Source organism: Oncorhynchus tshawytscha, linkage group LG08 (genome assembly GCF_018296145.1).
Source record: "Oncorhynchus tshawytscha isolate Ot180627B linkage group LG08, Otsh_v2.0, whole genome shotgun sequence".
Classification (NCBI taxonomy): Eukaryota; Metazoa; Chordata; class Actinopteri; order Salmoniformes; family Salmonidae; genus Oncorhynchus; species Oncorhynchus tshawytscha.
The window spans coordinates 60,228,453-60,251,399 of NC_056436.1; the positions used below are offsets into that span (position 1 = coordinate 60,228,453).

At 43.8% G+C, this 22,947-nt stretch overlaps 1 protein-coding gene across 1 annotated transcript in view; it reads right to left on the minus strand.

The window, feature by feature from the left end:
- Positions 1–107: 107 nt before the first annotated feature.
- The window catches only part of LOC112256198 (vascular endothelial growth factor receptor kdr-like), a 78,894-nt gene continuing 56,054 nt past the window's right edge, over positions 108–22,947 (minus strand). The window contains exons 25-30 of the mRNA XM_042325715.1: positions 21,814–21,913; positions 15,612–15,717; positions 12,483–12,604; positions 11,292–11,370; positions 8,754–8,854; positions 108–2,413 (exon numbers count right to left, since the gene is read on the minus strand). Of these exons, the coding sequence (XP_042181649.1) occupies positions 2,230–2,413; positions 8,754–8,854; positions 11,292–11,370; positions 12,483–12,604; positions 15,612–15,717; positions 21,814–21,913 (692 nt within the window). The 3' untranslated portion in view covers positions 108–2,229. The remainder of the gene's footprint in view (positions 2,414–8,753; positions 8,855–11,291; positions 11,371–12,482; positions 12,605–15,611; positions 15,718–21,813; positions 21,914–22,947) is intronic.

A 22,947-nucleotide genomic window follows, 5' to 3' on the forward strand; every position in this document is an offset into this window, starting at 1 on the left:
TTCAGAGGGTAGAAAACGATAGAATGTCCTTGAGAAAGCTGAGGGTTGATATATGAATCAATGTTAGCAACTTCAGCAACTAGCAAAAAATATCTCTGCACTAGGAGTAATGCATAAATATATCAATCTTTATTCATTTATTCACTTCTTATGCTTAGTTAATAATACAAATACATTTAGAGTACAAAAATCTATATTTGATAGAAAACAAAATCAGTGCATACACTTTTTTCCTCCACAATGGACACAAGACCCAATCAGTCCACATTAACAATACAAACATCATTTGGCAGTATTTAAGGGTGTAGAGACAGCATTCATAATAAATCTTATAGAATAATGTATTGTGCAGCAAAATATTATCTAGCAGTTTACACACACAAGCTATTCCCTCTCTCCTATGTGTAACGAAACACTAGCTGGAGTGACTGGAATTCTAATTGAACCAAACATTTTGAATAATCCAAACATTTAGACTCTTCATCCTGATCATTTTTCAGCCTCAGAGTAGTCACCAGTATAGTGACCAGCCTGGTGATAACATGTAGGATTCCTGGAGCCTGCCCTGCAAGCTTTAGTCACACTTTTAGCACAACAAAATGGATCAGCAACAGACGATTTCCATTACAAACATTCCTGCTTGCAAACAGTCAATTCCTTCATCTTTACTAATGTAATTATCGTGTGTTCAGCAGTGCAAACGGAATATACATCTGGAATTAAATACTGGAATGTTACATATCGTGTTGTCAAGGAGGCAGCGGCAATCTTCAGTGTGAAATTAATAAGTGACATTGTAGAATATAAACCTAAATAAATATGCATTGTTTATTTCACTGGTGCGTTCATAGATCCTCTTCATGTGAAATTCTAACCCAAGCTCATGTTTTTAACTAGCTTTTTACACATACAAATAAACCAGTCTCTCTCGTATCATCCAATTTCCCTTTTTCCACTCGGCCATAACAATAATACACAGAGTTAGTCCCATATCGGGAAAGGAATCCAAATATAACTTTTCATTTCCAATAGCTTCACGGTAGAGATGTAGTATTAAATCCAAAGCAGCGTGGTGTTCCTCTCTGTCCTGCCCTCTTCATGCCTTAACCCCATTCAGAGACGCTGGGAGCTGGGATTCTATTGGCTGTTTAACCTATTACTACTCAGACTGAGCCTAAGGGACTATGGGCCATATCCATCTACTGTAGACAACCCTGTCAACCCATGTGTCTCTCCATCTGAGTTGAAGGGAAAAAAGATTCCGAACAACAACAACATGTTGACTGGGAATACTGGAGATTGAAGTACTCAAGTGAGAAATCTTTTCTGACGGGCACATTCCATTATTCACAAACTGTTCCTGTAATCTGTCTGACAGGTGCCTTTTTTTTTTTTTTTTAATCGGGAGCTTTAGCTCAAGTCAACCTGAGGAATATGCTTGAAAAGATCCACTCTGTGACACAAATATTTTGTCAACCTTATATCAATAATCATTACATATAATAAAATAAAATAGCACATTACAGTTTTCAAGTCTATAAAATATTTGTACAGAAATAAAATAGTATCAATGAAAACACCCTAATTCTCCCATCTTATTTCCTTCTCATCTACATGTTGTATCCCCATGGTAACACATTTTCCATTTACACTACAGTATAAACTGACAATAATACATTTCATGGGAATGTCATTCGTTACAAGTCTGGAATCGGTTGTTTTTCTTGGTGTTGTTCACAGTAGATTATAGGAATACCTGAGGCTGTCTATAGGTCTACAGAAGTCTATAGGGATCTTTCCATAGCTAGCTGTATGTGTGGCTATCAGAGTGAGCTATGGAGAAGGCCAGCAGTACATAGGCGAACCTCTGGGTCAGGCTGAGACCTTTACAGAAGAGGGCAGGCTCTTCTTCCTCCTTCCTGCAGAGTGGGCTGATGGGAAGCAGGCAGGCTAAGTGCAGATCGACAGTAAGGTGTCTCAGAGTGTCCCTAAGTAACAGATCTCACGTTGTAATAAAGCGTCTCAAACGTGTCCCTCTCTCAAGCCTCGGGGAGGAGGAGAAATGGAAGAAGTTAAAAAGACGGAGGCAGCAGCCGTTTTACGGTGCGCTGTGAGGTCCGGAGACGGAGTCAGAACAGAGGAGAACAAAGGAAAGGCCTCGAGGCATTTAGTCAGATAGATTCTCCCTGGGGCGGAGGGTGGACGGAGGGGCGTCTCCCACGGCGACGGCTACACAGGTGGGGTGGAGTAGCGCACTACATAGCTGTAGTCAGGGGGCGGGCTGTGGCTCTCCAGACCGGGCTCCAGGGACGAGTCATCCAGGGTGAAGTCCAGAGAGGAGACAGGCTGAAGGTATTTGTCCTTCTCTCCCTCAGTCAGCACCGACTCCTTACTCCTACTCACTGCCTTCATCCTAGAGAGAGAGAGAGAGAGAGCACATACTGGTTAATAACAGACTCAGTAAAATATAATTGACTTAGCTGCTGCCTTGGCAGGAACTAATGGGGATCCGTAAAATACAAAAATATAACAATAATGCATTTCCATGATAATTGTTCATAAAGCATATCATCAATCACGTTCTCTGGCCTCTCTCACAGATGTTGACTTCTTCTACTCCCGTAAATGCTCCAAATATGAGTAATTGACTACTATTGTCTTCTGGTTGCTAGGAGTTTCCAGAACTTCTCTCACAGGGGCCAAGGTCGGCTCTCAGTGGGGTAAATCACATGACTGACTGGCTGCATTGACTATGAGAGTGGGGAAATGACAGGGTGGTGTATTACAATGATTATATTCTAGAATGGATCAGTAAATGTTAGATTGGTGAGTCAAGTACTGACAACAATACTATCCCAAGCATTTCCACACATCTACAACGAGAGAGAGAGAGCTAGAGAGAGATAGAACTATAGAGAGAGAGCGATAGAGCTATAGAGAGAGAGAGCGATAGAGCTATAGAACTATAGAGATAGAGCTATAGAGAGAGAGCGATAGAGCTATAGAGAGAGCAATTAGAGCTATAGAGAGAGAGATAGAGCTATAGAGAGAGCGATAGAGCTATAAAGAGAGCGATAGAGCTATAGAGAGAGATAGAGCTATATATAGAGAGAAATAGAGCTATAGAGAGAGATAAATAGAGATATAGAGAGAGATAGAGCTATAAAGAGAGAGAGATAGAGCTATAGAGAGAGAGAGATAGAGCTATAGATAGAGCTATATATATAGAGAGAGCTATAGAGAGAGATAGCTATACCTCTCTCTATAGCTCTATAGAGAGACAGAGCTATAGAGAGAGAGAGAGAGAGAGAGAGCTAGAGCTATAGAGAGGGAGCGATAGAGCTATAGAGAGAGAGAGCAGTAGAGCTATAGAGAGAGCGATAGAGCTATAGAGAGAGAGCGATAGAGCTATAGAGAGAGAGCGATAGAGCTATAGAGAGAGAGAGATAGAGCTATAGAGAGAGCGATAGAGCTATAGAGAGAGCGATAGAGCTATATAGAGAGAAAGAGAGATAGCTATAGAGATAGATAGAGCTATAGAGAGAGAGAGCAATAGAGCTATAGAGAGAGCGATAGAGCTATAGAGAGAGAAAGAGAGATAGCTATAGAGATAGATAGAGCTATAGAGAGAGAGAGCAATAGAGCTATAGAGAGAGAGCGATAGAGCTATAGAGAGAGTGATAGAGCTATAGAAAGAGAGATAGAGCTATAGAGAGAGTGATAGAGCTATAAAGAGAGCGATAGAGCTATAGAGAGAGAGCGATAGAGCTATAGAGAGAACGATAGAGCTATAGAGAGAGAAAGAGAGATAGCTATAGAGATAGATAGAGCTATAGAGAGAGAGAGCAATAGAGCTATAGAGAGAGAGCGATAGAGCTATAGAGAGAGTGATAGAGCTATAGAAAGAGAGATAGAGCTATAGAGAGAGAAATAGAGCTATAGAGAGAGAGATAGCTATAGAGAGAGCGATAGAGCTAGAGAGAGAGAGAGAAATAGAGTTATAGAGAGAGAGAGAGAGCTATAGAGAGAGAGAGATAGAGCTATATATATATAAAGAGAGCTATAGAGAGAGATAGAGCTATAGAGAGAGAGAGATAGAGCTATAGAGAGAGAGAGAGCTATAGAGAGAGAGAGCTATAGAGAGAGAGATATAGCTATAGAGAGAGAGATAGAGCTACAAAGAGAGAGAGAGAGCTATAGAGAGAGATAGAGCTATAGAGAGATAGAGCTATAGAGAGAGAGCTATAGAGAGAGATAGAGCTATAGAGAGATAGAGCTATAGAGAGAGAGAGAGAGAGAGAGATAGAGCTATAGAGAGAGCGATAGAGCTATAGAGAGAGAAAGAGAGATAGCTATAGAGATAGATAGAGCTATAGAGAGAGAGAGCAATAGAGCTATAGAGAGAGAGCGATAGAGCTATAGAGAGAGTGATAGAGCTATAGAAAGAGAGATAGAGCTATAGAGAGAGTGATAGAGCTATAAAGAGAGCGATAGAGCTAGAGAGAGAGAGAAATAGAGTTATAGAGAGAGAGAGAGAGCTATAGAGAGAGAGATAGAGCTATAGAGAGAGCGATAGAGCTATAGAGAGAGAAAGAGAGATAGCTATAGAGATAGATAGAGCTATAGAGAGAGAGAGCAATAGAGCTATAGAGAGAGAGCGATAGAGCTATAGAGAGAGTGATAGAGCTATAGAAAGAGAGATAGAGCTATAGAGAGAGAAATAGAGCTATATAGAGAGAGAAATAGAGCTATAGAGAGAGAGAAATAGAGCTATAGAGAGAGCGATAGAGCTAGAGAGAGAGAGAAATAGAGTTATAGAGAGAGAGAGAGAGAGAGCTATAGAGAGAGAGAGCTATAGAGAGAGAGATATAGCTATAGAGAGAGAGATAGAGCTACAAAGAGAGAGAGAGAGAGAGAGAGCTATAGATAGAACTATATATATATATATATATATATATATATAGAGAGAGAGAGAGCTATAGAGAGAGATAGAGCTATAGAGAGAGAGAGAGAGAGAGAGAGAGATAGAGCTATAGAGAGAGATAGAGCTATAGAGAGACAGAGCTATAGAGAGACAGAGCTATAGAGATAGAGAGATAGAGCTATAGAGAGACAGAGCTATAGAGAGAGAGCTATATAGAGAGCTATAGTGAAAGCTATAGATAGAGCTATAGTGAGAGAGCTATAGTGAGAGAGAGCTATAGAGAGAGAGAGCTATATAGAGAGCTATAGTGAAAGCTATAGATAGAGCTATAGAGAGAGAGAGCTATAGAGAGAGAGCTATAGAGAGAGAGCTATATAGAGAGCTATAGTGAAAGCTATAGATAGAGCTATAGTGAGAGCTATAGAGAGCTATAGTGAGAGCTATAGAGAGAGCTATAGTGAGTGCTATAGAGAGAGCTATAGAGAGCTATAGTGAGAGGTATAGTGAGAGCTAAAGTGAGAGCTATAGAGAGAGAGCTATAGAGAGCTATAGTGAGAGTTATAGTGAGAGCTATAGTGAGAGATATAGAGAGCTATAGTGAGAGCTATAGAGAGAGCTATAGAGAGAGAGAGAGAGAGAGCTATAGAGAGCTATAGTGAGAGTTATAGTGAGAGCTATAGTGAGAGATATAGAGAGCTAAAGTGAGAGCTATAGTGAGAGCCCTAGAGAGAGCTATAGAGAGAGTTATAGTGAGAGCTATAGAGAGCTATAGTGAGAGGTATAGAGAGAGTTATAGTGAGAGGTACAGAGAGAGCTGTAGAGAGAGTTATAGTGAGAGTTATAGTGAGAGCTATAGAGAGAGAGCTATAGTGAGAGCTATAGAGAGAGCTATAGGGAGAGCTATAGTGGGAGAGCTATAGTGAGAGCTATAGAGAGAGAAAGCGCTATCGAGAGAGAGAGAGAGAGCAGAGAGAGAGAGAGAGAAAGAGAGAGAGAGCAGAGAAAGAAGAGAGAGCAGAGATAAGAGAGAGCAGAGAGAGAAGATAGAGAGAAGAGTGAGAGCAGAGAGAGAGAGCAGAGAGAGAGCAAAGAGAGAGTGAGAGAAGAGAGAGAGAGAGAGAGAGAGAGAGAGAGAAGAGAGAGAGAGCAGAGAGAGAGCAGAGAGAGAAGAGAGAGAGCAGAGAGAGAGAGCACAGAGAGAGAGCACAGAGAGAGAGAGCAGAGAGAGAGAAGAGAGAGAGCAGAGAGAGCAGAGAGAGAGCAGAGAGAGAGCGAGCTACTACAGCCCTCCCTTGTAAACCTCTAGAAGGTCAAAGGTGACAGTGATCGAGCGGCGACCCAGTGAGGGTTCTCTCCTCTCAATAAATAGACCATTCTCTGTATACCTCTGGTGACTGGTTCTCCCATGGCAGAGGGCATGGCAACATGGGTAAGGCTGTGCTCACAGGTAGTGGTCTCGTCTCTCTCTGCCCAGAGTTGTGCATCACATAGGGGCACAGAGAGGAGGGGAGCACTGTAAATGAGTTGATGGTGTGTGGGGGTGGATTGTGGCTGGGAGGGTACAATGGTTGCTGAGGGAGAGGATCCAGAATGTTTTTAATCAAACCAACACCTTCCGGTATGTTCATTGGGGGTTGGGAAGAGTTTTATTAATCGTGGTGAAAGCCACCAGCAGGCCCCATAAAAATGATATCAAACTCCCCTCGCCTTTTTATTTCATGCTCCATTTCTGTCAGTTTAGGATTATTGCATTAAAAAAAATTCCTTTGTTAGCTGTCCTTGCTCATTTAAATATACATTCGTCCTATCTTTTTTTTTGTCCAGGGAAGAGGTGTTTGTGCGCTGGGCATTTGAAAGACAGAATCCATCTATATATATATTTTTCATGCAATTCTGCTCCTTGAAGTACACAATGGATAATGTGTCATGTTTAGCCTAACCTGTCCTTAGCCCTGGTTCCTCTCTATTCCACAGGTACGACGGGTTATGACAAGGAGTGGTAGTAACTCTAAAAGTGGGTGGTTGTTCGCCGTATCACGAGAGTAAACTCTCTATAACCCGAACACATCCCCTTGTTTACTCAGCTTGAACATTGCTCGTTCTCTGAGCATGTTGAGGACCCGAGTGTAAGGAGAGAGAGGGGTGTGACCTACTACATGAACCCTGCGATTGGCTGACATTCAAAACGATAAACAATCTCTCAGACCTAAATCATCCACACAATGTACAGGCTGATCTGGGACAGTGGGTGTACAGTACATGCATAATTGAATGTTTTCTCTATCTGAACATCAGCTCTCAGGTCATTGCATAGTGGAGCCTCAAAGACACAGGGCGATGGTAGACATCTCAGACACCACAGTCTGTTTATACCGGACCAGATAACATCCAGGGCGATGAGACACCTGAGTCCACAACTGTTCCTCAGCCAATGAGAACAGTGTTGTTCTGACGACATCTGTTATCTTGACTCTGGACAGAGTCTGTATCACAAACCTCTTATTGTCATCTCAAACTATGGCGGTTGATTGATGTATGAAACATGGCCTCTACTCTGAACCTTGACAAGTAAGCTGTCGGAGGACGTCTCAATCAGGCCGAGCAGCCTTTTGGCGAACGCCAAAGCGAGTTTTAGTGCATGCTCTTAAACCACCCAGGCACTGAGTCACACTTCCACTGAGCTTTTGTTCCCTGTCGTTTGGGTTGTCACCTTGGGGCAATATTCCTCCCCCCAAGTCCTTTGTCTCGCTGGGGATATAGCATGGTTTCTTTTGGCAAAAGGGAAAACCAGTCATTGAGGTTAAGGGGGTTAGAGGGACTGTGTGTGTGTGTGTGTGTGAGTGTGAGTGTTTGAGTGTGTGAGTGTGTGTGTGAGTGTGTGTATGAGTGTGTGAGTGAGTGTGTGTGTGTGTGTGTATGTATGAGTGTGTGAGTGAGTGAGTGTGTGTATGTGTGTGTGTGTGTGTGTGAATGTGTGTGTGGGTGTGTGTATGTGTGTGTGGGTGTGTGTATGTGTGTGTGGGTGTGTGTATGTGTGTATGTGTGTATGAGTGTGTGTGTGTGTATGAGTGTGTGTGTATGAGTGTGTGTGACGTGTGAGTGTGTGTGACGTGTGTGTATGTGTGTATGTGTGTGTATGTGTGTATGAGTGTGTATGAGTGTGTGTGTGTATGAGTGTGTGTGTGAGTGTGTGTGGGTGTGTGTATGTGTGTGTGGGTGTGTGTATGTGTGTATGTGTGTATGAGTGTGTGTGTGTGTATGAGTGTGTGTGTATGAGTGTGTGTGACGTGTGAGTGTGTGTGACGTGTGTGTATGTGTGTATGTGTGTGTATGTGTGTGTGTATGAGTGTGTGTGTGTATGAGTGTGTGTGTGTATGTGTGTGTATATATGAGTGTGTGTGTATGAGTGTGTGTGTGTGTGTGTATGAGTGTGTGTGTGTGTATGAGTGCATGTGTATATGAGTGTGCGTGCATATGAGTGTGTGTGTATATATGAGTGTGCGTGCATATGAGTGTGTGTGCATATGAGTGTGTGTGTGTATATATGTGTGTGTGTGTGTGTGTGTATGAGTGTTTGTGTATATGAGTGTGTTTATGAGTGTGTTTGACAATTCCAACGTCGACATTCCAGGCCAGCAGGTGGGTTTCCAGGGCAGGGCCAGTTGCCTTCCTCTCCTTTTCCCCCTGGCACTTTCTGCCTCCCCTAACTCTTTATCCTGCCTCTCTACAACTCCCTGCCTCCAGTTCCTCTGCATGTGGCTCCCCTGCCTCTTTCTGCCTCAGCCTGTGTCTCTGGATGCTGTCAGTGACAGGGATCATGTGGACTCACGCCAGGGCCATGATGCTGAGTGGTCGGGCCAAGGACTCCAGGCGCTTCAGGGTGTTCATATCATCAGACAACAGGCCCATCCCACTGTCCGACTGGCCCCCCTACACGTGCAGAGAGAGGGAGGGAAATGGGAAAGAGAGGGATAGAGAGAGAGCGAGAGCGATACAGGGAGAAATAAGGATGAGAGAGAGAAAGAGTCAGAGTCCACCAAAATGGTCTTACATGTCTATTATTATAGGCCAGATGTTTTACACCCTACTAAAGGGGCAGCTCTGTACGCGTGGTTCAGAGAAATCATCATGTTAGCCCAGCAAACCAAAATTGATTCTGTGAAAGTTCACAGAACATTCATTAGGTTGCGACAAATGTTCTCATAAGGCAAAAACTTTCCAGTCTGCTGATGATCATAGAATGTTTGTATAAAACATTTGCCTGATGTTGCAAGAACGTTCCTAGAAAAACATTTAATCTGTTCTTTAAAGGTTCCCAGAATGTTTCTTCAGGTGAATATTTTTTGCAACCTAAAATAAACATTGTAAACTCAGCTTAAAAAGAAATGTCCTTTTTTCAGGACCCTGTCTTTCAAAGATAATTGTAAAAATCCCAAATAAATTCACAGATCTTCATTGTAAAGGGTTTAAACACTGTTCTCATGCTTGTTCAATGAACCATAAACAATTAATGAACATGCACCTGTGGAACGGTCGTTAAGACACTAACAGCTTACAGACGGTAGGCAATTAAGGTCACAGTTATGAAAACTTAGGACATTAAAGAGGCCTTTATACTGACTCTGAAAAACACCAATAGAAAGATGCCCAAGGTCCTTGCTCATCTGCGTGAACGTGCCTTAGGCATGCTGCAAGGAGGCATGAGGACTGCAGATGTTCGTACTGTGAGACGCCTAAGACAGTGCTACAGGGAGACAGGACGGACAGCTGATCGTCCTTGCAGTGGCAGACCACGTGTAACAACACCTGCACAGGATCGGTACATCCGAACATCACACCTGCGGGACAGGTACAGGATGGCAACAACAACTGCTCGAGTTACACCAGGAACGCACAATCCCTCCATCAGTGCTCAGACTGTCTGCAATAGGCTGAGAGAGGCTGGACTGAGGGCTTGTAGGCCTTTAAGGCAGGTCCTCACCGGACATCACCGGCAACAACGTCGCCTATGGGCACAAACCCACTGTCGCTGGATCATTCAGGACTGGCAAAAAGTGCTCTTCACTGACGAGTCGCGGTTTTGTCTCACCAGGGGTGATGGTCGGATTCGCGTTTATTGTCGAAGGAATGAGTGTTACACCGAGGCCTGTACTCTGGAGTGGGATCGATTTGAAGGGTCTGTCATGGTCTGGGGCGGTGTGTCACAGCATCATCGGATTGAGCTTGTTGTCATTGCAGGCAATCTCAACACTGTGCGTTACAGGGAAGACATCCTCCTCCCTCATGTGGTACCCTTCCTGCAGGCTCATCCTGACATGACCCTCCAGCATGACAATGCCACATCCATACTGCTCGTTCTGTGCATGATTTCCTGCAAGAAAGGAATGTCAGTGTTCTGCCATGGCCAGCGAAGAGCCCGGATCTCAATCCCATTGAGCACGTCTGGGACCTGTTGGATCGGAGAGTGAGGGCTTGGGCCATTCCCCCAGAAATGTCCGGGAACTTGCAGGTGCCTTGGTGGAAGAGTGGGATAACATCTCACAGCAAGAACTGACAAATCTGGTGCAGTCCATGAGGAGGAGATGCACTGCAGTAGTTAATGCAGCTGGTGGCCACACCAGATACTGACTGTTACTTTTGATTTTGACCCCCTTTGTTCAGGGACAGATTATTCCATTTCTGTTAGTCACATGTCTGTGGAACTTGTTCAGTTTATGGCTCAGTTGTTGAATCTTATGTTATTTACACATGTTAAATTTGCTGAAAATAAACACAGTTGACAGTGAGAGGACGTTTATTATTTTGCTGAGTTTATAATTATCCACACAACTGGACAGTTTTTTGTGTTTTGGGAACATATCCTTTGTGATGTCCCCACAATGTTTCCACCAGACTCTTCCCACAACCTAATGAAACATTCTGGAAACTTTTAAAGAACAGATAAAATGTGTTCTGGGAACATTCTAGCAACATCAGGCGAAAGTGTTATACACCATTGAATAATAATCAGCACGATTTGACCGTTTTTGTGTTATAAGAACATCTACCGCAACCTAATGAATATTCTGGGAACTTTCACAGAACCAATTTTGGTTTGCTGGGGAAACATTAACACTCGGCTCCCGAGTGGCGCAGCGGTCTAAGGCACTGCATCGCAGTACTAGAGGTGTCACTACAGACCCTGGATCGATTCCAACATTCTTCGAATGTTTTTGGGATGCTATCATGCTAATGTTAGATACAACCCTAACTAGAACTTCATGGGAATCTTAGCTAATGTTCTGGGAATGTTCCCGGTTTGCTGGGAGGTTTGGGTCACTTGGTGTTCATCGTGTGAGAGTGGGATAGGGGTGATGGGTTAATTCACCTCATGGTTGTCGTTAGAACCGTTCTCCATGGTAACCTCATCAAAGGTCTTCACACTTGCTGGACGGATCTTAATGTTCCTGAAAGGAAACAATTTCCAAAGTCAGATCCTAATGTAGGAAAAATGTCCCAGCCAGAGAAATCCAAGATTATACAGGCGCCAAAAAGCATAGAAAAAACACAATAATCGGGAACATAATCAATTCAGTCAACAATTACATAGTGTCGGGGGAATTGATCTTTAAAAATAAACCCAATTTTCTTGGCTTTCCAACACAGAGAGAGAATCAAATAACTGCTTAATTCAGCTTAAGGGATAACTGATATTAAAGCATTTTAATACATTCTCAATAAACCCACTCGTAGGACCTATGAAAATACGAGGGTTTAACAAATATTATTTTAAGTGGACATAAATCCTGGTGCAGGGTCTGTGGTTTGGGAGGAAAATCTTTGAAGGGGCCACAATGCTTTGGGCTCCCTCACCATCAGACTGCCAGGGTATATAGTTCTCATCCCAATCTTTATCAGGTCTTTCATTGTCCTCAAGCAGGTCTACTTGCACTTCTTTAAGAGTAAGTACACGACCGGCCAAGCAAAGCATATGTAAAGAAAATGGAGTGTGCTTTGGACAATGTACTGAATAAAGAGTGGGGAAATTATTGGTTGTTATCTTAACATTCAGTTCAGTTAAAATAACACAGCTTTAAAGATAAATTTAAGTTACCATTAAGCCAAGATGCCCATGGAGATATTACATTTCACTGTTTAAATGTCTCTATTAAATGGTATATAATGAACATAGACTTATGGCAGAATTATTCAAATAAGCGCTCTTCAATATGTATATCGCTGAAGCGTTACAGATTGCGTGATAGAAATTTTAAGATAATTTCCCATTGACCCGACTTATGCAGGGTTTTCCGCGAATGCAGTCTCTGCTAAGGCGGGAACATTGCCTTTAAATTTCAATCACGCTGTAATGCTGAACTTCCACAATGCAGATTGAATACAGCCCTAAATTGCAATACAATAAATGTGAGAACCTTATTCAATACTGTTGTGAGCCACAGGTGTGAGTGTGATCTTGTGTGTTAGGTTGAGGGTAATATATCTGTTAGGTTGAGGGTAATATAGCTAGCTGGGTAATGTAGTGTACTGACTGGCCAGCTGACAGACTCATCCTTCTTACCAGGTGCTCCCTGAGTCGCGGTAAGAGAGTGGCCTGGTGTTGGTCTCCTCTGACAGAGCCGTGTTGGAGGGGTCTCCCTCCTTAGACAGCAGGGCTGCTATAGGGATGTAATGCTTTCCCTCCTGAATGGACAGAAAGAGGAGAGAACACAACATGTCAGACCAGAGGCCTAGCTTGCAGCTATCATAGACCAGTGGCCTAGCTAGCAGCTATCATAGACCAGAGGCCTAGCTAGCAGCTATCATGGATAGGCCTAACTAGCAGCTATCATAGACCAGAGGCCTAGATAACTGCTATCATAGACTAAAGGCCTAGCCAACTGCTATCATAGACGAGAGGCCTAGCTAGCAGCTAGCATAGACCAAAGGCCTAGCTAACTGCTATAATAGACCAGAGGCCTAGCTAACTGCTATCATAGACCAAAGGCCTAGCAAGCAGCTATCATAGACCAGAGGCCTAGCTAGCTGCTATCATAGCATGACGGAAAGCACAGGTGTGTGATAAGCGTGTGAAGCTTAGGGAGATTTGAGCTTGATACTGTTCGTGTGCTTCACAAAAATCCATCCAGGACTAGCAGGGAATGTTGCCAAAGAAACCAAGGTCATGCCTAATAAATCCAATGTGGAATGTCTGAGGAAGGGGTGATGATGCTGGTGGAGACAACATCGCTGACTGGCCTGTAAAGGAATTAGTCTGTATGTAACAGACCTATATTAATGAAAGGGTTTGAAATCCTCCCTGTTCAGCTCTTTTCTGTACTGTCAGGATGGGGTCCCATGAGGTTGGTTTTCAGCGAGAGTGATCTGTTATGTTATAAAGTGTTTTAATTCTGTGGTTTTATTCTGATGGGAGGTCTGGCCTGCTATCATCTCTTTACTATCCCCACCACTGTCTGGTCTCATTTTAGTCCTGTCTGTGTGTGTCTGGGTCAATGAACTATCTGAGTTAATGAACTATCTGGACCTGGGCCCAGTTGCATAAAACATTTTAAGTGTTACCTAAGGGAATTGTTTAATGACGTTGCATAGAGCCCCTCAAATATGTCCTTAGGTAAGGGCATACTTAAGAGGTTTTACGGTAGTTTCAAGGCATGTATGGCAGAAAGAGTATCTGGTTACCATGGATACGGCCTGAAATCGCATGTATTTTGTGAGATGGCAAAATAGTACTTCTACAATCAAGACAGGATAACCAAATTGATTCAGAAGATAATAAAGCATGTTTCTTGTAGGGATTTCTTCTCTCAACTTGTTTCTATTACTTTCTACCACGTCAAGCAAATTTACAGAGAAACTAGCTATCTAAGCAGCTACTATAGCTCTGGAGCCATGGGTAGTGCACCTTCCATTGTTTAGCTAAGTAGCTAACTGTTAGCTAACTAGCTAGCTGGTTGATGTTTTCCTTTTGAAACCAGGGCAGAGGAAAGCAAGATTCACCTCCATACTGAATGAAGCACCCTTAACCTTTTCACTTCATTTAGGGGGAAATGCACCTTACAATGTTTTGTGCAACTGACTTAAAGTTAAGGAAACTTTAAGTTAAAATGAAAGCTCACTTAGGGTGTTTTATGCAACCGGGCCCTGTGCCTTATGTGAGGTGAAACTGATATCTGAGGAAGTCTTCCATTCTCTCAGTGACTTAGTTTTAGACTGTCTTTTAAACTCAACGTTCTGGGCATTATAAGGACTTGATGGGAACCTATTGTTTTGTTCTCGCTGGGGAAACAGCCAATTTTCCATCAGCACTCACAATCGCTGCTTTCCTTCTCCCTCTCTTGATTCCCTCCCTTATTGTCAAAATCTCCCTGTCATTCCATTACCACAAAAGCAGCCCTTTCTTTATTAGCAGTGTAGGAAAGTATATGGCCTATGGCCTATATTATTATTTTACCTTTATTTAACTAGGCAAGTCAGTTAAGAACAAATTCTTATTTTCAATGACGGCCTAGGTGGCTTAACTGCCTGTTCAGGGGCAGAACGACAGACGTGGTAGAAAGTAATAGAAACAAGTTGAGAGAAGAAATCCCTACAAGAAACATGCTTTATTATCTTCTGAATGAATTTGGTTATCCTGTCAGCTCGGGGGTTAGAACTTGCAACCTTCCGGTTACTAGTCAAACGCTCTAACCACTAGGCTACCCTGCCGCCCCACATTTAGATGTGTTCAATCTGGTCATCTTTCAGCTGGTGGTTGGGGCTGGTGATGAGGAGTGAAAGCGGATTTAGTCAGTGTCAGATCACATCTGTAATCCTCCAGACCTTTGAGGACGATCTGTCATTGTTAACGATAAAAAGTGATCCTCCTCATTCCCTGCTGGGTTTGGGATGTTTCTATTGTCATAAATGGCCATTGTTCTCCAATGACAAATCCTCCCCAAATGTACAGCCTCCCTCCCACATATACTACTGCTGCACTAAATTGACCACATTGTGAATACCTTAATACAGAGCTTATGATATTGCGTCATATTAGTATTACTGTTGTTTTTCCTACAGTTTTGAAGTGCGGTTCCTCTTACACGCCAGCTACTTTTTCAAAGGGAGCCGAGTGGGGGTGTTGAGTGTGACTTCCCCTCCAAGTTCCCGTGAGCACCCCCCTGGGCCAGACCCCTTCGCATCATCTACAGTCTGTACTGCTTTACACAGAGGAGCCTGAATAGTTGCAATTTGTGTGAGTCACCATCCAGAACCAGGGACTAATTTCATTGTAAAAGTGGTTTTGTAAGGACAATGTGGCTCAAGTACTTCACTGGGTTTTAGCTTACCCCACGGAAGTGGTTTTGAGCTATTTGCCTAAACTTGACTTACTTAAACCCTTTTACTCCATGAGGAGCATACGTCATCCACACATGTTCTCCTCCACACTGTTTTGGCTCTTGCCTCAGCTACAGACATTTACTGGTCAGAAGAAAAACAGTACGTCACACAAGCCTTAAGCACTTAGATGAAACAAGGCCCTATCCACAACTCTGCTGACCTCTGATCTCCAGGTCACCTTGAACCTGGTCTTCATCATGTGACATACCTTAACCCTTCATGGGTTCAACCACCTTCACCTAGTCACTCATTTCAGATTAGTGGTACTCTCACGGGTGGAAGGAATGATAGAATAAATCCATGGGGATCTTACCTGCTGTACGCTGGCCTGTAGCAGGTCTCCTAGTCTCTCCACCAGTTCAGTGAAGGTTGGCCGGTCTCCTGGCTCAGCCTGCCAGCAGTCCAACATGGTCTGGTATCTGAGGGAAAATACACATCATGTCATTATGCTGGCTCGCAAATGCACATTAATAGCAAAGACACACTGTGTAGCTATACTGTTGAGCTAAACTCAAATAAATTATGGTAATAACATGATAATCGCAAGTATTCACATCCATATGGGTTGCTAGGCTTGCTTTGCTCTGCAGTGCCTTGAGAAATTTAACCATAAGGCAAACAATACTCAATCTTTTACAATCAGGAGTGTTTTGACATTCATAGAAACCCAATGCTCTCCTCCTCCACCAGACAGGCCCTGTGTTGTGTGTGGACGCTGACTGACACGAGAGATGACCTGTAGCTGGCATTCACCCAAATTAACTGTCATCTACAATACTCATATCCCAAATATTTCATTTTCCAACGATCATCTGGTCTCTGGGGCTGTATTTCGTTCCCTAGGTCTCGGTGTGAACATTAGGAAACCCCGCCCCTCAGCTCTTTGACGAGCTGTCAGCGTCTCTGCCCATGTGGGAAGACTCAGGGCCGTCATGTGCTGTGTTTTCACTGCAGCAGTGGCCTGTAATAATGGCCGACTCGGACGTGGAGGAATTCAGAGACGGAGCACCGGCCGCTGCTGCTGTTTAAATCAAACCCCACAGCCAGCGTGGTGAACGAGCTCAGCCGGGGTGTTGATGAATCCCTAGCTCGCTTCACACTATGGAGCGCGGCCCCCAAACGCAGAGGCCCTTACGTAAACACAGCCAGGTGCCCATTAGCTCCATTATGTTCCTCTGATTGGCACCAGATTGAGTCAATTTGAGTTTGGAGAAAATTACAGTAAAAAGCAGATGGTCCATTACGCCCTCGATCCTCCCCCATACCCTCGCCTTTTGCCCTCTCCATCTGTGTTTGTATTCAGGACACCTAGACCTTGGCTTGGCAAGACGTCTCCTCTCCCCTCTGTGCAGTGGAGATTGGCTGGAGGAAGCGGCTGGGCTGTGATTCCCATGTTCATGAGTGTCCTTGGCCAGGTGGAGGGACTCGTAACATCCTCAGTGACAGGATGGAAGCCCAGAGTAGACCACCATGGCCCACATGGCCAACAAATCAAGAGGAGGGGATGTAGACAGCATTGTGGACAGCACAATTTCAACCCTGCTTCCTGTCTGCTTCGTAATGGGAAAAAATTGGTTCCACCCCTCTTCTGTCTCTTTAGGGAATACGCTGCCGTGGGGGGCCATTGTGGTGGTACGAATTCCAAAGTCCACTTCTCTCTTCCCTGCAGGAAAGCTGTGGGACGTTGGGAGGTGGACATCCGTTTTTCTTGATTCCTACGTCTTGAGGAGTGTCTTCCACATTCTGATGAGGATGCATCAGATCGGAGCGCCGTTAGGCTGATGGAGGAAGTGGACCTTTCAATCTTCTAAACGGAGGGACACATTCCTGATGAGCCAGTGCAGCAGCAGCAGGGTAGATTTACCACCCCATATCGCCCGGCCCTATGTCCCCTTTCATCATCCATATAACGGGGGGTTGGGGTCAAGGTCAGGGGCTCTGGATCCCAGGCTCCCACACACATGATCAACATCAGGCCTGGGAGGCTCTGAGGAGAAGTGTGGGAGACAGGGGGGTATTACCCCTGTAGAATAGAGTGCGTACTGCTCCCCTGCTTCCCATTTAAACTGATATCAGCAGGTTGTAGTTCATGGTTCCTTGGCATGAGATTAGCAGAGTGTTATCTGCTCTCTCTATCTTAATTCGGTCAATGGAGCACTTTGCTTTGAACCAGAATTGAAAGGATCTTAGAGAGGAGAACTTGGCACCAGTGGGTCTGACTGGATCTACAGAGCTGCTATTTAGTTCTATTCCCAGTCCCCATGCTCTAAGACTCCAGTCTGGGTCATATTTTTGCAGGTCAACTCCAATCACCATCTCCCATGTCTCCGTGATACATCCATTCAATTGGCTGCAGTTGGCACAAGATGTTTTAAACATTCTGGACATCCCGGTGGTAAAGGGTTATAAAACACAAGTACAGGATTGATCCTTTCCAAATGAATAAGACAGAGGGAGTTTAACTCCACCACGCTTTGTCACAAATGAAATCCAAACGCTACGCACAGAGACACACACACACACACATAGCAGAATGTGAGATAGATTGAGAGCAGTGCTCAGGATGTGAGAGCGAGGGGTCCGTTGGGAGTAGGTTGTAAACTCGCAGGGTTGGGTGCCTTACTTTCTAACTGTAATCTGTTACAGTTGCTAGTTACATGTTCAAAATTGTAATTAGTAACATCATTTTTGGATGACAAAAACTCTAACATAATCTGATTTATTTCAGTTACTTTTAGATTACTTTCCCCATAAGAGGCAATATTACCAATTGAAAAACATCTATTGCGGGATACATCACTGTTAGAGTTTACATAGTTGGCCTTAAATGGATGTTGCATGTTATTTTATGGGTTGGTTATGTAGGCTCCTTCTAACCCATTGCTTTCTACTACAGATAATAATATATTAGCTAGGTAATATCTTTACATTAAAATCCAAAGTCTGTCAGATTCACAGTCATTCCAATTAATTTAATACCTCTTGATCTTCAAGAATAGGACTTGGAAATAAAATAATAAATAACATGTATTAATGCACATGTGTGAATTGGACATGTGTTTTTTGCATATCACACTCTCCCTGAGACACCCTCGGAGAGTGGGGTCACAACCAGGGTCTGGGTCATTATCAACGGCAGCCCTGGAGCTGCCGTTTAAGGTTATATGCCTTGCTCAAAGGCACATAGACCTATTTTCACCTTGTTGTCTTGGGGATTCTAACTAGCGGTCTGACCTTTCGGTTACTGGCCTAACTTTCTAACTGCTAGGATACCTGCCACTACCTGGAAATATAGATTAGCCAAATTGATTTACCGGAGCATAACCCAAAAATGAAAGACTAATTATACTACTCTGTTTATGATTTTGTTGTCATGGAGCGAGTTTTCCCAAACTCAGTCCTGGGGCACCCCCCTAGGAGCATGCTTGTTTTTGTTGCCCTAGCACTACACAGCTGATTCAAATAATTAAAGCTTGATGATGAGTTGGTTCATTCAAATCAGCTGTGTTATGCTAGGGCAAAAAATATATATATATGCCCCCAGGGGGGCCCAGGACCAAGTTTGGGAAACCCTATCATGGAGGACTGATTGGGCTCATTGCTTCAAGTTGAAAAAGAAATGCTGCTTCTCATGGAGTGGCATGCTTTGAGCAGTACTGATATCTCAATCATTTGCAGCTGTTGAAATCTATCAAAAGTGTGCGAGTTTGAGCATTTGTCCATTAGGCCTATGGATATTCAAAAAATGATATCAGCAAGAATTAGATTGAGCAATAAAAGCCCCGCTCGTGGTCTTCTTAAATGAAACTTGTTGTTGACACTGTGGAGCACAATACCACGGAGGAGTTTAGAAGGGAGGAACTCCCTCAAACTTTAATTCCATAGGCTGGGATCCGCACTATGCAGCTGTTGCAAAAGCGCATTTTTAACTGTCTGTCCACTGGTTGCAAAAACAATGATTGATAGGCAGCTTAAACTTCTTGAATTCAACCATTATTGGGTTAAAATACACTTTTGTGAACAGTCATCCACAACAACCACAATTTGCAAGGCGCAAAAAATAGCTAAAGAGAGAGGAGCAGAGTGATCCAGATCTTTGCACTATGTACAGTCAAAGTCAGAAGTTTCCATACACTTAGGTTGGAGTCATTAAAACTCGTTTTTCAACCACTCCACAAATATCTTGTTAACAAACTATAGTTTAGGCAAGTCGGTTAGGACATCTACTTTGTGCATGACAAAAGTCATTTTTCCAACAATTGTTTGTTGGAGGTGTACCTGTGGATGTATTTCAAGGCCTACCTTCAAACACAGTGCCTCTTTGCTTGACATCATGGGAAAATCAAAAGAAATCAGCCAAGAAATTGTAGACCTCCACATGTCTGGTTCCTCCTTGGGAGCAATTTCCAAATTTCCAATTTACTAGGATTAAATGTCAGGAATTGTGAAAAACTGAGTTCAAATGTATTTGGCTAAGGTGTATACTTCCGACTTCAAGTGTGGATACTATATCAATAATAAGTGATATCTGTATCGGCTACACTCTTTGAAAAAACGATTCCAAAAGGGTTCTGCGGCTATCCCCAAAGGAGAAGCCTTTTTGGTTCCAGGTAGAACTCTTTTGGGTCCCATGATGAACCTTCCGTGGAAAGGCTTCTACATGGAACCCCAAAAGAGTTCTACCTAAAACCAAAAGGGTCCTACCTGGAACCAAAAGGGGTTCTTCAAAGGGTTCTCCTGTGGGGACAGTCAAAGGACCCTTTTTGGTTGTAGTGAGCATCTTCTTTTTCTAAGAGTGTACACCATTGCTGTCGTCCTTCCCTCCAAGCGTTGTATAAAGTGTATAATCTTTGGACGCCGACAGCAGTCGTAAGACATTAGCCTAAAAAAGGCTATTCCTTCTCTTTTCACTCGATCCATCAAACGCATTTTGTGAGTCATCATAAAGGTCTCTGACTTGTGGTCACACTTGCTCAGGCGGAACAAACAAAAATGTTTGTCTTTTTCAATTACGATCTTGTCTCATCGCTGCAACTCCCCAACGGGCTCGGGACAGGTCGAGTCATGCATCCGTGACCCGCCAAACCGCGCTCCTTAACACCCGCCCGCCAGCTGCACCAATATGTCGGCGGAATCAACGCTCAACTGACGACCGAAGTCAGCCTGCAGGTGCCCTACCCGCCATAAGGAGTCACTAGAGCATGATGAGCCAAGTAAAGACCCCCCAGAGAGGAGCAGAGTGATCCACTTGTTAACAAACTATAGTTTTGGCAAGTCAGTTAGGACATCTACTTTGTGCATGACACAAGTCATTTTTCTAAGAGATTCCCGGTCTTGGCCAGTTGTGACACAGCCTGGGATCGAACCCGGGTCTGTAGTGCGATGCAGTGCCATAGACCTCTGTGCCACTCGGGAGGCCAATATTTTCCCTTTTCTCAATGTTGATTTGAATGTCATTGAGAAAATAGAAACGTGTCATAGGTTCCTTACTGAATTTAAAAGTAATCCGAGAAGTAATCATCTAGTTTTTCAAAAGTATCTGTAATCTGATTACAATATTTTTGCTGGTAACGTAACAGATTACAGCTGCAGTTTAAAAAAAAAACATTACTCCCCAACCCTGTAAACTCGGACGTGTGCCATAGCCTGGGACAGTGAGTGAGAGAGCCCCAGGACATAGTCCTCCCTGCTGAGAAGCCACCCAGTCACCTCATAAAGGCAACAACAACCCCAGATCCCCCTGTCCAGTGACCTCATAAAGGCAACAACCCCAGCTCCTCCTGTTCAGTCCACCTCTCTGCTAGACTAACAGCACTGACACCACAGGGGCAGGAGAAACCACCCTAGACTCCCCCAAAGATATTCTGTTTCAGCAGCACCGTCCACATCTGCCCTGCGTCTGATCCCCCTTGTGTGGACAAGGGAGGGGAGTCTTCCGACCCTTGCTCTCATTACCCTGTGTCCAGCTACCCCCTGGCCACTCCCCACTCCCAGTCTTTAATGTGGGGCTCAATTACGACCGCATCGATGTCAGTCCGAAAACGGATCCGCACCTCGCGCCCACCACAACCCTTGGTTAACTGCCAATCAGCAGCACCTGTCTCCCCTCCACATTCAGAGCTGGATTACCCATGATGCCTATCAAGCCCTGTCACTCATTCAAACGAATGAAAGAGCAGATACAAGGTCTCTTTTCAGCTCCAGTATATCGATATGGGAGGCTTTTCTTTACTGCCCTCTAATGTGTTGCCCTGAGTAAGAGTACCTGGTGGATAATTACCCTCAGGAGAGTTTGGGGGATACGTTGAGAGGACTAGAGGCATGCTTCGGGGTCTTTACAAGTTTCCCGAGCCAAGGGAGCTCGATGCATTATGCACTGCCAAGAGGTGAGAGAGCTTTCTGTCATGGGCCACTCTTCAAACTGCAAGTGTATTCCTTTTTTTGCCCTGAGTTAGAGGATGAGATTGGGGTTTGTATGTTAAGTAATGGAGTAACAAAGATCGCTTGATCCTTACATTTCAGAGGAGGAGTATTCCGGAGCTCTCATCCTGGTCCCTTCCTTCAGTCGGCAGCAGAAGTCCTCGTCGATGTGTAAGCCGGGATACGGAGAGGCACCTGGGGGGATTTATCAGACACTTCAATCTCCCACACAGAGAGGGCCCGGATACTTTACACAGATTAGACAAGAAAGCTTCATAAACAGTCAGTTAAGACTTCAACTGATTGACCTTGCACATGGACAATGTCATGACTCTCCTCTCGACAACAATGATATTATACACTGAATAACATCTAGAGACAGCAATATGATTTAATTGGACTATTGGGGCTGAAGTAAGACTCTTCCTAGAATAATTAGAATTTATGCTGGGCTCAGCCGAAACGAAAACAATAATACACGACTAAGCCAACTTGTATCGAATATCCAATCCAGTTGGGTTTTTGGAAAATATTACCCACGCCATCTAATCCATAAAAATGTCCAGACTCATGAACCAATATTTTCATGTACCCGACTGACATCCCTGACACAATATCAGATAGCATCGAAAGCTCCAGAGCACTATGTCGGTATGATGTACCATCTACTAGTACGCCATGTTATACTTTCTCTTCATCGCGTCAACCGAACACGCTATGTAAATAGGCAGATTACCACGTAACACATGTCTAACACAGAAACCGAAGTGTAGATGAAGGTTTGGCACCTAAACTAACAAGACGGTGAAATCCCAAAACACAAGACAAAACTCAAGCTGCTAGACTGTGGGTCACGTTGCGATATGCAGGTTCCAGCACCATGGGACTGCAGCAAACTTTTGACCTCTAAACACCTATCTGTATCAGATTGCCAGACTTGAGTGTTTGAAAAAAATGTTGCAGTTGTTTTCGTGTCCTAATTTATCTTTCTGAGACCATGTTAACACCACCCAGATGTGTGAGTGAGTGAGTGGTTCTTTGAAGGTGTGGTTCTGACAGAGAAAGATTACGGGAGAGTGAGAGAGAAAGAAAGAGAGCGTGAAAGAAAGAGAGCTAGAAAGAAAGAAAGAGAGAGAGAGAGAGAGAGAGAAAGAAAAAGAGAGAAAGAGAGAGAGATAGAGCAAGAGAGAGACAGAACGAGTGTTTGAATGCCGAAAATGATTGGCTTC